This window comes from Pholcus phalangioides, unplaced genomic scaffold (genome assembly GCF_987345545.1).
Source record: "Pholcus phalangioides strain wild (caught in Gottingen) unplaced genomic scaffold, Ppha-v1.0 ptg000003l_1, whole genome shotgun sequence".
Lineage (NCBI taxonomy): Eukaryota > Metazoa > Arthropoda > Arachnida > Araneae > Pholcidae > Pholcus > Pholcus phalangioides.
The window spans coordinates 38,925,686-38,941,096 of record NW_028301596.1 but is presented as its reverse complement, the minus strand read 5'-3'; the positions used below and the strand labels follow the sequence as shown (position 1 = coordinate 38,941,096).

General features: G+C 37.1%; 1 protein-coding gene across 2 annotated transcripts in view; it reads right to left on the bottom strand.

The window, feature by feature from the left end:
• The window catches only part of LOC149088516 (uncharacterized), a 59,629-nt gene extending 44,904 nt beyond the window's left edge, over positions 1-14,725 (bottom strand). Inside the window, exon 1 of one of the 2 annotated variants that reach the window (XM_089248045.1) lies at positions 14,255-14,725. In XM_089248045.1, coding sequence (XP_089104171.1) covers positions 14,255-14,395 — 141 coding nt within the window. In that variant the 5' untranslated portion in view covers positions 14,396-14,725. Of the gene's footprint in view, positions 1-207; positions 284-14,254 lie in introns of those variants that run through there. The other variant, XM_089248046.1, reaches the window with a different exon arrangement.
• Positions 14,726-15,411: the final 686 nt, after the last annotated feature.

The following is a 15,411-nucleotide window of genomic DNA, read 5'->3' as shown; positions in this document are numbered from 1 at the left end:
ATTCACGAAACAAACACTGGTCATCACGGATGTCTGTACGGTGTTGCATTAGCATCTAATTGCGAAATGATTGTGCAATAACTCTCCGTGGCTGCACGTGGAAAACCGCAAGATGACAAGACTAAAATGAAGATTATTTTCAGTTTTCAGACGGTCATAAAGTCACGTGGAATACATTACATTTTTCTCCAATTAGATAATTCTTACTTTCCATCTGGACGAGTCCATTTTCCCTCAAAATATCACACTTTATAGTGGGGGAGTCCAAACACGTACCAGTCTGTGCACATTCAAACAGAATAACAACAGTATTTTTGTGGTCCAGCAGCTAATCCCTACAGAATAAAGAAGTGAGGGAAAAAAGAACTGGACTGACGACTAGCTCTATTGTCAAAATTTTTTCACAAGTTTCGCTTTCTCTGCATATATAAGAAGAAAAAAAAAAGAAATTATCAGATAATCTGTATAGAGAAGCCTCCTGTAGAGAAGCGAATGTGCTAAATAATGCAGAATGGCTTTGTCCATTATAGGCATTAACTCTATTACCTCCCACATTCCTCTCTCATGAACAGTCACATGTATTATTGGAAATCTCCGTCCAGACCATTGTCTAATACGTGGCGTGCACCTGCATGTTCCGTACACCTTATTGTTGATGACAATGCCGGAGACTTGTGCAGCAGACTGGTATCTAGTCCCTATCTGTGACATCGTAGTAGTCGTACCTGTCGATGGTGAAGAAAGGATTCAAGCTGAGAAAATCCATTTAAAAAAAGAAAAATTATTTTCATTGAGAATTTGTACGATACAGATAAGCATGTCGGAGGATGATGTCACTCTCCGCTATCCATATACGAAGGTTTTTAACAGCTGGCTGATGCGAAGATATACGAAAAGTATTTAGGAAAGAGAGGAAATTCATCTGCTTTGAGAGGAATCGAACCCACGTCCTTTCACTTTCCGGGTCAACGTCCTAGAGTACCAGACTACAAAGGCAACGATTATCTCAATCTTTCCTTGGCCAGGGGCCGCATCTGGTGGCAGTGTCAGCAATTATGGGCTTTGGCCTGAGTTAGGTTCGATCGTCCCGTTAAGTGCACACGAGCTCCAAGGAAAGATTGAGATATTCGTTGCCTCTGTAGTCTAGTGATCTAGGACGTTTGCCCGGAAACTGAAAGAATGTGGGTTCGATTCCCCACAAGGACAGTTGAATTTTCTTCCTCTTTCCTAAATATATTTTCGCATCAGCCAGCTGTTAAATACCTTCGTATAGATAAGCATGTCGCTGAAACTGCCGGTATTTCGCAATATCGATTAGGATTATGCCACTTTTCCCGCCACATCCGAGAGCGTTGCCCCTCCTAGGAAAATGGTTTTCGAAGGGGGTCCGCGGGTCGTGAAAGGGATCGATAGAATGTTTTACGACGACGAAGAAGAACAATTCAAAAGAAAATTTTAAAAATCTTCATTACAGCGCAAAGGTCCTTGAAATAGACTTAGACAAGGATTTACAAACTTTTCACACGTCCACAGCACTCAAATATTTATCACATGGCTCCAAGCGGCCACCTTAAAATGCCGGGACACGAATCTGAAATCACAGCTAATACTATGTTCAAGGGATGCAACTAAATGCTTGGTTAGACGAGGCAAGAACTCTTTTTGAAAAACGCCCCCTTATAATTATGAAGGAGAGATTGGAGGGTTAAATTAGTGCCCCCTCCGATCCGACGCCCGGGGCATCCAACCCTCGGCTTCCAGTTGCGGCTCTTATGTTCCTCCCCTCAGTATGTTCGACCAATTTTGTCCCATAAACATATGGTGGCAGCACCCCGATCGATTGATATAAGTGCATTTTTAAGAACCAAGAGTTTTCACACTCTTTCCCCAATTTCGTTATTCTGGAACTTTTTTATTGATTTCCTGGCATCAGCTCCCCCCCCCCCTCCCATGGGAGACAGTCTCGGGTAATAAGATGGTAATGCCCTTCTAAAAGAGGGGTTGTTAATGAGGGATTCTTACAGGACCTGTGTTTCAAGCATGGGCAAACGGAGCACGTTCACGTTGCTCACAAATTTTCAGGGCGCCGAAGTTGGCTGCCTTTTTGTATTTTAGGCACAGCCCACATACCTCGTTTTCTTACATACACCTCTACCCCGCAAAGAAAACAACATAAAAGTTGCTCCAGAAATTCATATTTCCTTTGGGTCCGAAATTATGTTAACAGATCCTGGTTTCAAAAGTCCGTAAGCTGGGATGAAAAACGATTTAATCACCATTTTTACATAGTTTTATAGAATGCATTTCCATAAATGGATCCACGGCGTTCGGGTCTGTTGCCCCTTGGCGTAGGATCAGAATTGGCGCAAATTTAACCCTCCAACTTTTTCTTCAGCATTTCAAGGGGACACAGGGGTCTCTGAAACATGATTTCCACGGTGTTCGTTTTATTGGCGCAGGTATCCCTGGTACACAAAACCTCTTCTTCAGCATTACAAGGGGGCTCAGGGGTCTCTGGAACAGGATCTCCACGGCGTTTGTTTTATTGGCGCAGGGATCCCTGAAACACAAAAGGAACACAGAAGGTTAAGAACGCCTGTTCTTAAGAAGTGTAAAAATTACTAATATTGTAGGCTTTAAAAATTTTAATTAAAAAAATTTCTAACTATGTTTTTCCAGGAATTAATACCAACAATGGATTCCACTATTATTCTCCTCTCAAGGAAGAGACTGACAGGTCTCTAGCTTGAGGTCGCACCAAATACACCTGCCCAAAGGCAGGGCTTGATAAAATCAAAAAAAAAATACTTAAAAAATACGTAGCGTTTTAACGAAAATTTTGCATCCCCCTTAGACACCAATTTAGCAGACACATTTAGGAAAGTTTTCGCCACACAAATACCGATAACCTAGTTTCCACGGTGACCTGACACCTATGATTTGACCATCCTTGCCCTAAGGACGCTGCGGTGGTCGAGTGGTCATAGTGACGGACTCGCATCGCGAGGACCCGGGTCCGATCACCACCGTCGCCACAGTGCAGTGGTGGTCGGCTGAAGTTTGTTTTCCGTGGTTCCCAACTTCGAGAGCAACAGGCCTACAACGGTATGCTATTCAATCATTACATTTCATGCATAGTTGGAAAAATTGATGGGAGTTGGCAGCACTACACATAACAAACATTACACAGAAACAAACTTCACGTCAGGTTTGCTGCAAATACACACACATTCCAACACGTACCAATTCGTTAGAAGTTCTGCAGAAAAAAAAAACCATACACAACACTAGGTAGTCCCATGTCGATAGAACTGAGTTATTTATTTATTTATACAATATTGTTGGCCCTGTACAAGAGAATGAGATTGAAAATGACAAAGACATTGTTTGATATTGTATAAAATAGCTAGTGATAGTGGGGGATTCGACCATAGTTTGTTCCATTCACCAATGGTATGAAAAAAGAAGCTGCATTTAAAGCAGTCAGTGGAAGCAAAAATCGGTTTTATTTTAAGGGAATGGTCGAATCTTCGAGAGATGTAGGATGGTTTGGCTAAGATACCAGAAGTATTTATATTGAATTGACAATGAAAAATTTTATATAACAATGCTAATCGAGAGATGAGACGAAGAGTAAAGAGAGAGAGGAGATGAAGTTCGTTTTTAAGTTCGGACACGGAAATGAAAGATGACCAGCAGTCGTGAGCAAATCGGGTAAATTGATTTCAGATTGATTCGAGTTTGTCTATATTACAGAAGGTGTAGGGGTCCCAGATTTCAGCGGCGTAGGAAAGAACGGGGGACGTATAAGTCTGGTAACAAAGTAGTCTGATATCCCGAAGGGGAGTGTTTAAGGTTGCGGTGGAGGAACAAAAGTTTGTTCACACGCTTCTGGGGTAAACGTAGTTAACATGTTTGTTCCAACGTAGGTCGGCTGAGACTATGACACCGAGGTGTTTGATTTGAGAAACTTGGGATAACATTAAATTATTGATGGAGTGCAAGAGGAAGTAATTTACGGGTAACTTTCATGCGAACCGTTTTTGAGATATTGATTGGCATTTGCCATAAAGAACGCCAGTCCGCGATGGAAGCCAGGTTATGCTGGAGAAGTTCTTGATCAGATTCATGGTGAATGATACGGTGAATTACACAGTCATCAAAGTTGTGCTCGGTTTGAAAGAAGAGAAAAGCCCTACCCTAAGGGGGATCCGATCAAGATTATGGATTTTTGAAATGTTTCCCTTCCCATTGTAATCTTAATTTAGACATACAGAAATAATTTAAGTACTGTAATTATAAAAAAAATGAAATTAAATACACGTGCTGTGAAATCAATCCCTAATAATGAATTAAATTATTGTTTTCAATCTGAATATTTCATCCGGGAGTCTCATCAATGAAAAAAAGAGCACTTTCCTATACAAATACAAATACAAATACAAATACAACGCCACAACAGGCAAATTGCCCAACGAGGTGGCTGACTTAAGAACATCATGGATCCCCGAGCCATTTTTTGGAGGCCCTACCTACTACTGCTACACCACACATGCACCCCCCCCCCCGCGAAACCCCCCAATGAACCCCCAACGAATCGGTACATGCGGGAATGTGCGTGTACGTGTAGTGCAACCTGACGTAAAGTTTGTTTCTGTGTAACAAACATTTACATATGTTGTTCGTAACATAATCCGACTCAGCCTAGAGCGAGCATTGCATAATTAATCACTTAGCAAAAAAAAAAAAATAAACAAACAAACGAGAAACGTATTAAGATACGCCACTGGTTCAGTGACAGACACAGCTGTGGAAATTCGAAAACACACAACCCGGATGACGTTATATCCAATGGATATTATTAAACCCAGCAAATGCACAGCAGAGATAGCGAGGCATCTTAGGCCTAGTAGTTTTAAAAATAAGCTTCTCGGAAAAATTGAATGGGCGCAGGGGGGAAAAAAAAGAAAGGGTTTCGGATTTCATTCAATGTACCACTTCTAATTTATGGCTATAGGGACATTGTATTCCTTAAGAGAATACAAAAAAGAAAGATCCCAGGATCCATTTATATTATGGACAGCTTTCTCTGTCGTCTACATATATCAATTGATAAGCTGTGACTGAGTGAGTGAGTATTTCAACTTGGGAAAAAGGAATGGGCCGAGTCTGTGGCAAGTTGCGTGTGTCTGTCAGCCTCGGGTCTGTCACATAGGATAGGACATAGAGAGGAGCCAGAGGTCTCCACCCTCGTAATGCGATAAGCGTACGCCCTGTTTGGGAAGTTATGCGTTCTATCAACGAAAAGGCGGGTGGTTCTTTGCCATGTACGTTGGTTTTTTTTCCATGAGTATAATATGCTCTAGACAGAGAAAAAAAAAACTTTCAAAGGCATTTGTGTGGAAGTTGGGAAATTGCATAGCCGAATATTATACAGGATGATATTCCGTTACGGATGGTATTTAAGTTGATTCAATGGATATTTCAAGAATGGAGTCTGGAATGACTGATGTGGGAAAGATAACAAATAGATTGACCGTAGGCTGAGAACCGCTGCCTTAAATAAAATGCTATTTGAAAGATTGAATTTTGGAGGACTTTATCGTCTTTTAGGAGGACCTGTAGATATACTCATTCATTAACGCGCGAAATATGATTCAATTGTACCGGAAAAAAAGTCATAGCGGCTGATATGACTATACTAATGCTCTATAGCAGTGGTTCTTAACCGGGGGAGCGGAAGAGCACTTTGGAGGAGGGGGTGCGAGATGGAAAAAAAATTACATGTTGACTGATTATTCAGAAAAATTGAAATGATGATAAAACACGCCAATATTTCGATACCTCATCACTTGCGGTTTTCACTTGCAGAAATATGTCATACGAAATTCGCGTTGTGAAAGTTATTTCGATTAAGCGATCATGCAATTTATTATTATTAATTGAATATTCCATTTCATTATGTCACTAAAAATTCGACTCAGCATCTCACACTACAGAAAGACATTTCTCACAGAAACAGAATTTGTCCCAAAAATGTCCCCCCCCCCCCTGATTCTCACGAAACTCGTTAAATTCTGCCTGTCAATAGGATTCGAACCTGGAGGGTCGTTCGAGTTCAATTCCCACAGAACAAACCACAACACAACAAATAGAAGAATAATTAATTTACAACACTATTATAAATAAATCGGAATTTCCCACAAACACTTAAAAAAGGAGGGACCACCAAATAGGAGAGAATCTCCATATTCTCTACTCTTATCTTATATCATTTAACCACCTACGAGAACATTTCCTCAATCCCATTCATTTAAAAAAAAAGCAAAGAGAAACAAAACCACATCACAGATTCCCATATCCAGTACACATATAATGCGCAAGAACAATCAAATTTTATTGCCCAGCAATAAAACACACGCACAAACGCTTCGGGGAAAAACACCGGAAGAAGAAACACAGTGTTTTTTTTCTCAACACACAGTATATGCGGTTTTTTTTATTGAACAAGGGGCGTTAAAAAAAAAAGCAGGGCGTTTTATTGCTATAGCGAAAGATATAATAGCGGGAATAGCCTCCAAGGGACAAGTGACAACTTGCCTTGTGTATGTGTTTTGTCTCCAGAAAAACAGCTCCAAGAATGTCTTCAAACACAGCGTGTGATCACCGTACTGCGATTTCCCTCATTTCCCTCAAAAATATAAAAAAAAAACAACCTTAAAATAACACAATGGTGGGTAGAAGGAGAAGGAGTGGATGGGAAGGAATACGAGAGGGGGGGGGGAAATAAGTCTAAACACCTTACGGCAAAGTGAAGATTATATTGAAGGAAGGGGACTCTTCTTCGGCTATAATACAATCACATTCGGTGAGAGATTGACAGGAGTCCCGAACGCCCCATGGAGAATCTGCATGTGAGGTTTGAGAGTTGGCGATGTACAGTACTGTATGGATTAGCCTCAGGAAGATGCCGAGAAGAAAGAGGAAAAAAAGTTTTTACTGTATTTTCCAATCGGGAACAGATTCTATTAATAAGATGGAATTGATGAGCTCCAACTCCGTAAAAGTGCATTTTCATTCAAAATCGATAAGAATTTTTATGCAATAATCTGTCCAAAAAATTTTCGGGACCGATACAATAAAACCTATTTTAACGGGTAACACCCCCGCCCCACTTTTACGGCCAAATAATAATTTCCCCTTGTATAATAAAAGTATGAATTTCAAGCCCTTGAATAACGGTCATCCCTCTTAAACGGGCAGGGCCGCAACTAGGGGGGAGCAGGCGGGTCTCGTGCCCCGGGCGCTGGACCAGAAGGGGCGCAAATTTCATTCTCGAACTTTACCTTCAACCAAGCGTGCGCCAAAATGCACACTTGCCCCGGGGGGCCAAGCATCTAGTTGCGGACCTGTAAACGGATGACTTTTTTATTGTCCCGCCGGTGTCCGCAAAAGAGAGGTTCTACTATAGTGATATCTCATGAGCTGAATTTTTGCTCTAATCATCATAAGAATTACTGTCACTAGAGCCCAATTTACTCTTGTCCACCTCGGAATCATTTTTCCAGACATACTTACACTTCTCTTTCTGAAATTCTTTGAACCATTTCACGAAGATTCGGCTAATATATAAAAATTAATTGAAGGAAAAGGAACCGATGTTTTCAGAGCACGCGTGTTCTTTCAGTGCGCGACTCCTCGCATCAAGCCGAACAGTCTGGACATTCTAGGAGATTATCTTTTCCCATTTGCATGTATCAGACACAGAAATGAACTGACCGAATCACAAATGGATGAGGACACATACGAACTTAGGTTGTGTACATACTGGAAAACAAAACGATCTTCAGCATCTCTCATCTTCATGTAAATTCTCATTTATAAAGTTTTGAAGCTTTCATTTTAGCTTTCCGATCAATTCGCGTTCCTGCTAACGAACGTGATTCTGGAACGAATGATCTTCGTTAGCTCGAGGTGTTATTCTATTATAATCGCTGTTTCTCTCTTTTCGTGTTGAAGACGTGACCCGTTAGAAAGTATTTCAAATGCAGTCGACCTCACTTGAACAGAAATCAGCGGTTTCATCACACAAAATCCGATTAAGCGGGGGTATTCGATTATGTGAAGAACAATTGCCGTTTAGCACCGTTAGTATAGTTTGTAAATTGAAAACTGATGAAGGTTCAGTATTTAAAAAGCTCATGGAATAAATCAGACATCGAAATGCAATGAAGAATGTATTGATCACAATATCTGACTTTTACTCTCATTACGAATGTTAGCGTCCTCTATGGGCTCAACAGAGAACCAAAATAAAATAATTAATGTACATACTGAAGACAACTTGGAAACTTCGAAACCATATACTCACTCTAAAGTTTGATATTTGCCAGAACTTTTAAACGTTTTGTGCAATAAAAATAGTATGTATATAGTGGTTGATGTGTATCAACACACAATTGTCGCGTTGGATCTACTATTCCATTGAGCGTTAACATGATCTCTATAGGCGGAATTCTGGTTCCGAAGGATTTTATTCGTATAAATGAGGTATTTGTGTTTATCCGTTTCCCGATTAAGCTGTGTTGACTGTACATCTGATTCAGAGCTTGACAAATCAGAAAATAAGTTAAGCGCCTGCCGAATTTCTAAGAAGTCAAGCATGGAAGCATGGGTGCCCCCCCCCCCCAAAAAAAGCCGTAAACAATGTATTTTCCGACATTCCTGGGGCTTAATCACCTGTCGATGTTGAAAAGGACATTATTATGAAATCCAAAATTTTATATCGTCTTCAAACTCCAATTCAGCACGTACATTACAGAAAATTTTCGGCACCAATACCGATTTTCTAGTTACCACGGGGACCTAGCGCCTGGAATTTGTTAGATCTAAATACCTTGATGAGCTGAAATTCATGAAGAGAATTCACTTAAAAATAAAGGAATGTCCGGTTTAACGAATATCGCTTACAACGAGAATTTCACTATTACGAGTGATTTATGTCTAAGATGCAAAAAATATGCATTTATAGCGAATTAAAAATTAAAAAGTTCAGCTGTAACAGAGGTCTCAAAACTTCTTCTAGTCGCGAGAACTGTCTGTGCCCTCATCAAAAGAAGAGCACTCGTACGACAAATTTGATCCATGAATGCCTGAAATCAGAATTAGTTGTAATCCTTGGATGCAATTTGTACAGAGTGTTTGGTCAATTGGGATGTTGATCAAGTGCTCACGAGCACGAAATCGGACATAAGCTTTCAGCACTCTTGGTGCTTCAGGGGAGCATCGTGGTGCTCGCGAGCAACACGTTGAAATTTCCAGAGCTATAACGTCAACAAAATTCTCGAAAAAGCGCTGGTTTTTCTTCCCGTTACTTAAAGAATTAAATTAGGGAGATAGGGATAACTATAACTTATTATCGCACATGCTCCTTCTTAACATTATACTGAGGTACTTCTAATAAATAACGGGCACTGAAAAAAGTCATTTTTTATTATTCTTAGGCTTTACCCCGTGACTTTGGGCTTCAACTACTTTCAGTAAAGCTAACGATGCTCAAAGGACCAGAAAAACATATTATTATCGTTATATAGATTAAATATAATAACATGATAAAGCATCCGTTCGATAAAAAGTTTGAATGAAACAAATATTCTGTGTGAAATGAAGAGTTGATTAACTTGAAAAGTCTAATTAATAAATATTATTAATTACAGCATTCAACAGATTAAATTGAAATTTAATTGAATGTAATCAAAAATTAAATTGAAATTTAATTTAATGTAATCAAAAATTAAATTGAAATTTTCATGTGAACCAATTTTATAACGTTAATTTTGTTCTTTCTGTTAATTATTTTCCCCTCTCATTTCCATATTTTTAATAATTTTTCATTAAGCTAACAGAAAAATCAGCATCATAAACTTTATTTTATCAGTTTTTAATTGTCCTTTTTTTTTCAAGTTTAGTTACTCCTATCAAACCGATAGGCTACTCTCCTTGTTTTTTAATCTTTATATACCTCTTTTTTTCTCAGATCACGAGAAGTAAGAAGATACGTGTGCTCTAAAGAGATATCGTCAAGAGGATCGAAAGCATTCCACTAGCTTTTAAGAACGGGACGAATAGTGATTTGGCCGAACAACCGAATATTCTCTTGTTTCATCATATTATAAATATCTGAGTATTTTCACTGTATCTCCATAACTATTGCATTAAAAGAAAAATTTTTTTTGCAAATCATTTTTCGGGGAATAGTTTCTACATTTCATTAACTAGACGTTTTAGCGCTCAAGGACAGCATAAAAAATAAATTTCTTTATAGTTTTATGCGTACCAATTCTCAAAAAAATTACATTTGAAGAAACCGCGTGTTATTTAAAAACTTTCTGTATACTTCTAATGTCAGCGGTCTCAAAGATAGCCATGTGTGGTCAAACAATTCGAATCAGCCCTGATAAAAGTTCGTATTGATCGAAAACTATTTCGCTCATAAAAAAGTATATGCACGTAATTATTAAATCTGTTAAAATACTATAAACTATGCAGGGTCTCCACTTTGAGTATCCAATAGTTAATTCTAGAGATGGTACGAATATCCGACTGCTATTGGGTATTCGGCCGATTCGACCCTTCTGCCAAATATTCTTTTCGGCCGAATATCTGCGCAAATCAAAGCACAAGAAACTAATTTTTAAAAATTATATTAATTGAAATTTTTCCCATAAATTTTAAAATTTACTGATTACATTTTATTGTGTGGTAATCGTTACTTTCTGTGAAAAGAGGTTATGTCAGGGTGAATTTCTAGGATAAGCAAAACATGAATGTACCCAGACAAAACACTTAATAAGTTATTGAAAGAGGCAAAAGGGGCCAAGAATATCTAAAGAGAGAAAAATGAGAAAATAAGACGTACATTTTTTATTGCACATAATTAGTTGCGATTAAATAATGGTTAACATTTTTTTAATTAGATTCAAAATTGTAACAAGTCAAACATTATCATAGTTAAATTTGATTATCAGTCTTGTGGCAATAAAAATCTTTCAATTACCAGTTTTTTAATATTTATTTAAATAATGAATTGCATAACTGAAATTCAATATCAATCATTTGAAATTACCAATAATTTTACCAATCAATTTTATTTACAATTGTAGGGAATTTTAAGAAAAATTGATATTTTCGGCCGCCGAATATTCGGTATTTGGTCATTCGGACAAGTCATTATTCGTCCTATCTCTAATTAATTCCGGAATCATTATTCTTAGAGGAAACGTCCAATTAGAAACATATGATCATGAAGTCAAATAGTAAATTTCTTTCATATTTTAGCAAAAATATTCCTCCTAACGAACTGACACATGAGAAAAAATTCATTCTTTTATACGAGTAAAACCTCACCGAGTAATAGCTAATTTAAGTTGAAGCATGCATGAGAATTGGAAATGAGATTTCACATACAAATTTATTTCAATAATAACGAACAACTTAATTTATTCATCACGAACACTCCACCTCCTGATTTTATACCATCGGATGAAAATCTGAAGAAACTTATATTAGTTACTTGATATAAATGTTCATACGGTCTTTTTAGCTTAGCTGGGACCAGGGCCATCTTAACGTATGAGCCACCATGGCACGGGCCTAAAAAAATTAGAACTGGTTGCAATTTTCAAGAATTTCCCAGGTAGGGCCTCAGAAAAATCACTTGGCCCTGGTGCGTTTTTTAATAAAACAACCCTACATCAAAGCTAGAAATAAAGTACTGTATTCGGTGAATGAAACAGATTTTTCTTGGGCTAAGAAGCAGTCGTAAGGTCATTTAACGGCGACCGCGAAAGTCTTAATTCAAGAAAAATAAATCTTTATACTGTGGATATGTGTTTCATGCAGTCAAAACTGGATAAGTTGAATGTGCAGCGGCCAACAAAAAACTTCGAGTTGTCGTTAGTTCGACTTATCGAAAATTCCGATTTCAGAGTTGGAAAAAAAGAAGATTCATTAAAATAGCAGCGATGTTTAAGAATATCGTTCAGTAAAACATGCCAAACTACAGAGGATGAAGAAATTCACAAAGATAAAAATTACTTTAATGCAATGTTATTTATAATGGGAATTATTGAACAAGGGAATATTTAGAAATAAACTAAAAGTTAGACGCACATTTTTGACTGACTTTCTCTTCTTGTCTTTCGTGAGGAAGTCGTTCGCTTTTTGCAAACAGACAAATGAATCAGCTAAATGAATCTTCTAAATTCTATTGTTAAGTGCTAAGTTCTATTGCTAAAAAAATGCTAAATTCTATTACTAAATCCTGGTTTTTTTTTTAAAATTTGCCTCATTCCCGGAAGCTTCGACTTAAAGGAACAAAACTTCGAGTTAAGGAAAAATTTTAACCCTAAAATATACGGAAAAAGTTCTGGGCTGAGTCGAAACTTCGACTAAAACAGATATTCAAGTTATGAATTGACTTCATTGTCATTATCGCGTATACGATCAATATACTAACACGGCGCAACTTTTGGCCGAAAGCTAAAGAAAAAGGGATGATCATCCATATTAATCCCTAGCACATTTTAAGCTCGATATTCCAGTATTTTCCGGATATTACACGAAACGAAAACACAAACCGCAAGATAAATCACGACGATAAAAGGTGGACAGAAATAAAACAATTTTTTAGAACATTGTGGGTTTTTACGTGTGTGTGTCAAGGCGAACTAAAGAACCGTAGCCCGCGGTAACATGGCTAATTATGTAGATATTTCCAGTATTGCAGTTATTGTACTTACTTTTTAGAAACTCTCTCATTATGAGATTCAAACTTTTTCGTAAAAAGTCATTAATACCGAAAATCACCTGAATCAAATTTCTGCATGGACAAGAGGGTCATATTTTTTTCAGAAACTACGTAATTTGGGGACCAAATGAAGCACCTTTAACCAGAATTACAACCTAATTGATGTTTACTTTGCTCAAGAACCCCTTCCCCCCCCCCCCTCAAGTCAAATTTGAGCAATGGTCAAGTTCGCTTAATGAGGATTTAATGGTCTTTAATGAAAACAAGTTTAAACGAAGATTTCGCTCGCCGTTATCAATTAAATGCAATGAAATTTCAGTAAAAGGGGGTTTTGGTCTAGTCAGTAATTTTTCCTCAAATATATTAGTTTACTTCTAATTAGATCTAGGTATCATTTCTCCAAAGGGCCGATTTTCTGGTAGACGGAGGAGAAAGTTTTAATATTTAGTCCAATCTATTTTTTCTCCTGGTGCCAAATTAGTTAAGCCAGCGGGATCTCTCTTAACGGGAATTGCACGGCACCTCAAAATTACCCAAGATTTTTATAAGAATGCAAAAAAAATTTTCAATAATATACTTTGATATTTTCTACATGGCCACCAAAAATGAGTTGATAATTTGATCAAAATAATTCACTCTCTTTCCCCACCAACAATTTTTTCTCTTTTTTCCATAACTCAATCTAATCAGCATCGAAAACTGAGTCCAATTTCATTCAATTTAACATCCATCATGTCAAAATCTAGTTTGAACTAAAGTTCCAAATGGTGCCCCGCAAAATTGCTTAAGGAGATTTGGTGCACACAAATTTTCCAAAAAACACATTTTCGAATTTTTCAATTTTCAAATACTATGAAATTTTCTGCATAAGTTTTTTTTCTACCCTGTACTAGAAATATTTTTTTTAAATATTTTAATACAAACTGCTGACAGGCGTTATACATGCTAATGTTTTCCACTGAAATGCTCTTTTCCCAAACTAAGTTTTTTTGTTACATAAGGAACATTTTTTCAAACACCACTCATTCAAATGTCTTGAAACTTTGTGTGTGTCTCAACACTATGGTATTACATACTTTGACACGAGGAGTTTTTATTAAAATTATTTAAAAACTTTTTATGGCACAAAATATGGGCAAATTTTAGTGAGTTTTGAACAAGTTGCATGTTGTTGAACTTGAAATTCGAAAAAAAAACCAACTGAAATCCTAAATTCTCGAGTTAAATTGCACAAAAATATGCATAGTATTTGAGAGAAAAAAATTGAGGGCCTAAAGTGAATAGAAAAATTTTAAATGTCCCTTAAAGGGAAGAGATTTTTCTCATAGGAAAGCATGGGAAGCTAAGATCGTGCACCAACCCAAGTTAAGGGCACAAGAAATCACTGTGGGTTTGTTAATTGAATGAGTATATAAAAAAACAATTAATTAGTTAATTGATTCTTACCTTAGACTGATGAGACAACAGAACGGAATCAGTAGATACCGAAGTCGATTTGGTCTTGATCTGCAGAGAACAATCGGGAACAATTTGATCTTCTTCGAAAACTTGATCGATGTCGCATGCGATAAAAAAATCTTTTTCCATGCTTTTCCGAAAACAAAACAAAACGAGAAAAATGCGACTTTTTCTTTCAAAACAATGCGGAAAAATCCTCAATCATGAACGACGGCGATATAATGATGCACATAACATATGGAGAGGAAAGCAATAATCAATTGTTAATGATATAAAAACAAAAATCAATCACACGTCTTCATCACGCAGGCCCCGTGTGGTAATAATAACAAAATCACGAGCACTCATGTTTATACCACACTGTACGCGCGCATGTCTAGTTGTCCCGCCCGCTGCGTACGAGTGAATTGCGGTCCGTCCGTCCGTCCGCGCGTTTTTGCTCGAAAATGTTTTCTGAATGAGATGTTGACTCAGTCAATATCTCGCGCGGAGATGGACCTGTTCGTGACGTCACGCGTCTACAGATTCATTCTCAGGGTTGCCGTCATTTCTATCTTCATCTGATTGACGTTTCTCGTCGGAAATATTTGGCTATCTATTGCTTTTCTGGGAAAATGTATCACCCGTCTGTGGCGTCCTAACAGTTGACAGGGGTCTGCGTCAACTTCAAACAGGAGCCCCCAAATTCTTGCGAGCTTTCACCAATTCTGAAATTATTTCTCTCTCGTTGATTCTGGAATAATTTCTTTTATTAATTCCAGAATAATTTATTTCATTAATTCTAGAATAATTTCTTTCATTAATTCTAGAATTATTTCTTTCATTAATTCTAGAATTATTTCTTTCATTAATTCTAGAATTATTTCTTTCATTAATTCTAGAATTATTTCTTTCTTTCTTTGATTATTTCTTTCATTAATTCTATATTTTCATTAATTTTGGAATAATTTCTTTCGTTAATTTTGGAATAATTTCTTTCGTTAATTTTGGAATAATTTCTTTCATTAATTCTAGAATAATTTCTTTTTTCATATGGGATTATTTCTTTCATTAATTCTATATTTTCATTAATTTTGGAATAATTTCTTTCATTAATTTTGGAATCATGAAAAAATGATTCTAGAATTATTTCTTTCTTCAATTCT